At 42.4% G+C, this 2,538-nt stretch overlaps 1 protein-coding gene across 1 annotated transcript; it reads right to left on the bottom strand.

Moving 5' to 3' along the window:
• Positions 1-943: 943 nt before the first annotated feature.
• On the bottom strand, positions 944-1,601 carry LOC6565614. The gene is made up of 2 exons (XM_001992211.2): positions 1,474-1,601; positions 944-1,418 (listed from the first exon to the last, which is right to left on the bottom strand). The coding sequence occupies exons 1-2, from the start codon at positions 1,563-1,565 to the stop codon at positions 1,076-1,078; spliced, it is 435 nt and encodes a 144-aa protein (XP_001992247.1). The 5' UTR covers positions 1,566-1,601; the 3' UTR covers positions 944-1,075.
• Positions 1,602-2,538: the final 937 nt, after the last annotated feature.

Genomic DNA, 2,538 nt, shown 5'->3' on the forward strand with positions numbered 1-2,538 from the left:
TCCAAGTGCCTTCCATTATAATAGCGCTATTAAATTTGCAGTGCTTAAGTCTGATATACATATGGTCAAGTATATTTTGAAACGATTCTAAGCGAGCGAAAGTTTATAAGGAATGGGTCATAAGTGAAGGAGGTAATTGCTGTGTAGAATGAGAATATGATTACAATTCACAAGTTTTTCGGCATACACTTTTCTTTGTGAATACAGTATGCAGTCTGCTCGGCTGATGTAAGTGTATGACTACAGGGTATCTCCTTTGCCTAGTACAAACTAAATAGAGCTCCTACTCTTCTTTTTTTTTTTTTTTTTTTTTTGGTAATGTGTGGTGGGGAAAACGACGGTGGGAGTTGCATTTCATAAATTCTAATGTTTGCTTACCGTGGCCAAAAGCTTTCAACCTGTAACCGCACACATGAGAATTTCTAAGGGAGTGATGGGGTCGAAAGAGGAGCATGAGAGCTAGGCCGGGTGCATAAGGTCAACTCACAGGCAAGAGCTGTTGCTGTTCTTGCTGTATGAGGAGCTGCAGCTGTAGCAGATTTAGTTTTATTGCAAATTGCAGTGCCTCAGGTTGCGTCGAGGTCCTTGCATTCCACACACGCGCACACCCACACACACACACACACACATACGCACATAGACAGAGAAGTGCGCCTGCAGCTAGCAGCTGCCAGCTGAAATGATGTAGACATTCAAATGAATGAATGGAGGGACAACTGGCAGCAGCAGCAGCAGCAGCAGCAGCTAAATTCTTGGCTCTCAATTTGGCTTCCAAATAGCCGCTGGACTAGAAGGGATTTGGCTGGACGGGCGGAACAGGACTAAGCAGCTGCAAGCATCAAGCTGAGTGCTCCACAAATATTTTGCTTGTTTTTTGTGGCCCAGACAGGAAGCGAGCAGAACGAGTAGGAGGAGACGAAGACGGAGTTGTAGAAGTTGAAGCTGGAATAACAAGTGCCACAGCAGCAGGTCATGTCTGCCGCCATTTTAATTAGTAAAACGAATAAATCTGAAGGCAGCTGCCTACAATTTTGAGACTGGATAGAGATTCGGAGCCTGGAGTTTCAGTTCTTTGCTAGCGCAGCCAGGTCCAGGGTTTGAACCAGCTGCGTCTGCTAGGCTCCTTGACGGACTGCGGTTGCATTGATTGTGGTGGCACCACCGGCAGTGGTGTCATTTGATCCAACTGCTCATCGTATTCGGCCAGCTGATCGATGTGATCCTGTGTGGCCAGACTGACGCACTTTTGATAGTGATCCATCAACTTAAAGCACTTGAAGGACTCCTGGTGATGCTGGCGCAGGCAGCGCATCAGCAGCTCTTCAACATCCAAGCATGGCATATGAGTATCATATACCAAGTGGCGCTGCGTATGCTCCGCCAGGCGATCAAACTCGTGGCCAATTGCCTCCGGTGACCTGAAGAGCAGTTGGAATTGAGTTGCCAGCACTCGCATGAATCTCATCTACTCACAAGCGCTGTATATCCGCAATGGCGCCAAGGGCACTGTCCCTTTTCAACTTCGTGGTCTCTGCCACTGGCTTTGGCTCCAGTATGTCTCCCATCAATGTAAAATACAATTTTTTTTTGGTTTTGATTTTCAGGTCGTGTGTGTTTTACAAATGTACAAATGACATGTAACTTCCGGCCTGTGGTTTGAAGCTTGAAGCTTCCGCAACGAATCAAAAAGATACACTAGACACAGTCTGGTTTCAATTAAGTTTGAAATTTGTGACAGTAAAAGTACCAGAGCTTCATAATATACTTTTAGTAAACATATGGCTTTCATTTGGGTTCCATAATTGACTATTTAAGAACATCTGACTGTTAAACTTACAAATTACTATTGGCAAAGAGTATGTTAAATGATTGAAATTTTCTTTACTACTTTGTACAACTATGTGCATTATGCCTGGACAGAGGCAAGCATTGCTGAGGAGCCTAAACCCTTACATCCATTTAGAAGAATTCATGCATATAATGAGGATTTAACTTTGAGCAGGCAGACAATAAGTCATTATGCCGAGAAAAACACATTTACATAAATATTTTCAAAGAAACCATGACACTTGAATTCCAATTGAGTCTCTTAAAAGGTCAAGTTTCTCAAGAATAGCAAATGAAGTTTGAAATCTTTAGTTAGGTGTTTCAATAAATTTATTTTTAATTTCCAAAAATTATGGATATCATCAGTTGCCCATATCAAAGAAATGCTCATGAGGAACAAACTAAACTTTGGTAATTTCATTAAAATATTGTAACAAATTATTTTCCTTTTTACTTTGGCTGCATAGCATAAATCCCAGTCCAAATAACTTGAGAGCATGCTCTCATCCTCCTCCCAGCTGACTGAAGCATATATCAAATTTTGAGATGTGCGAGTGTAGTAAAGTTTGGATTTTAAACTTGGCTTCATGACGCGTTTAGGCGCAAAGTTCTGTGGAAATGCCATAAAAAGTGACCCCCAGTTTGAAGAAAAGAGCTTCCCCTCGCTATTTTTCTCTCTCTCTCTCTCTCTCTCTCTCTCGCTCTCTCTCT

The sequence above is a fragment of the Drosophila grimshawi genome, unplaced genomic scaffold (assembly GCF_018153295.1).
Source record: "Drosophila grimshawi isolate 15287-2541.00 unplaced genomic scaffold, ASM1815329v1 contig_848, whole genome shotgun sequence".
NCBI lineage: Eukaryota > Metazoa > Arthropoda > Insecta > Diptera > Drosophilidae > Drosophila > Drosophila grimshawi.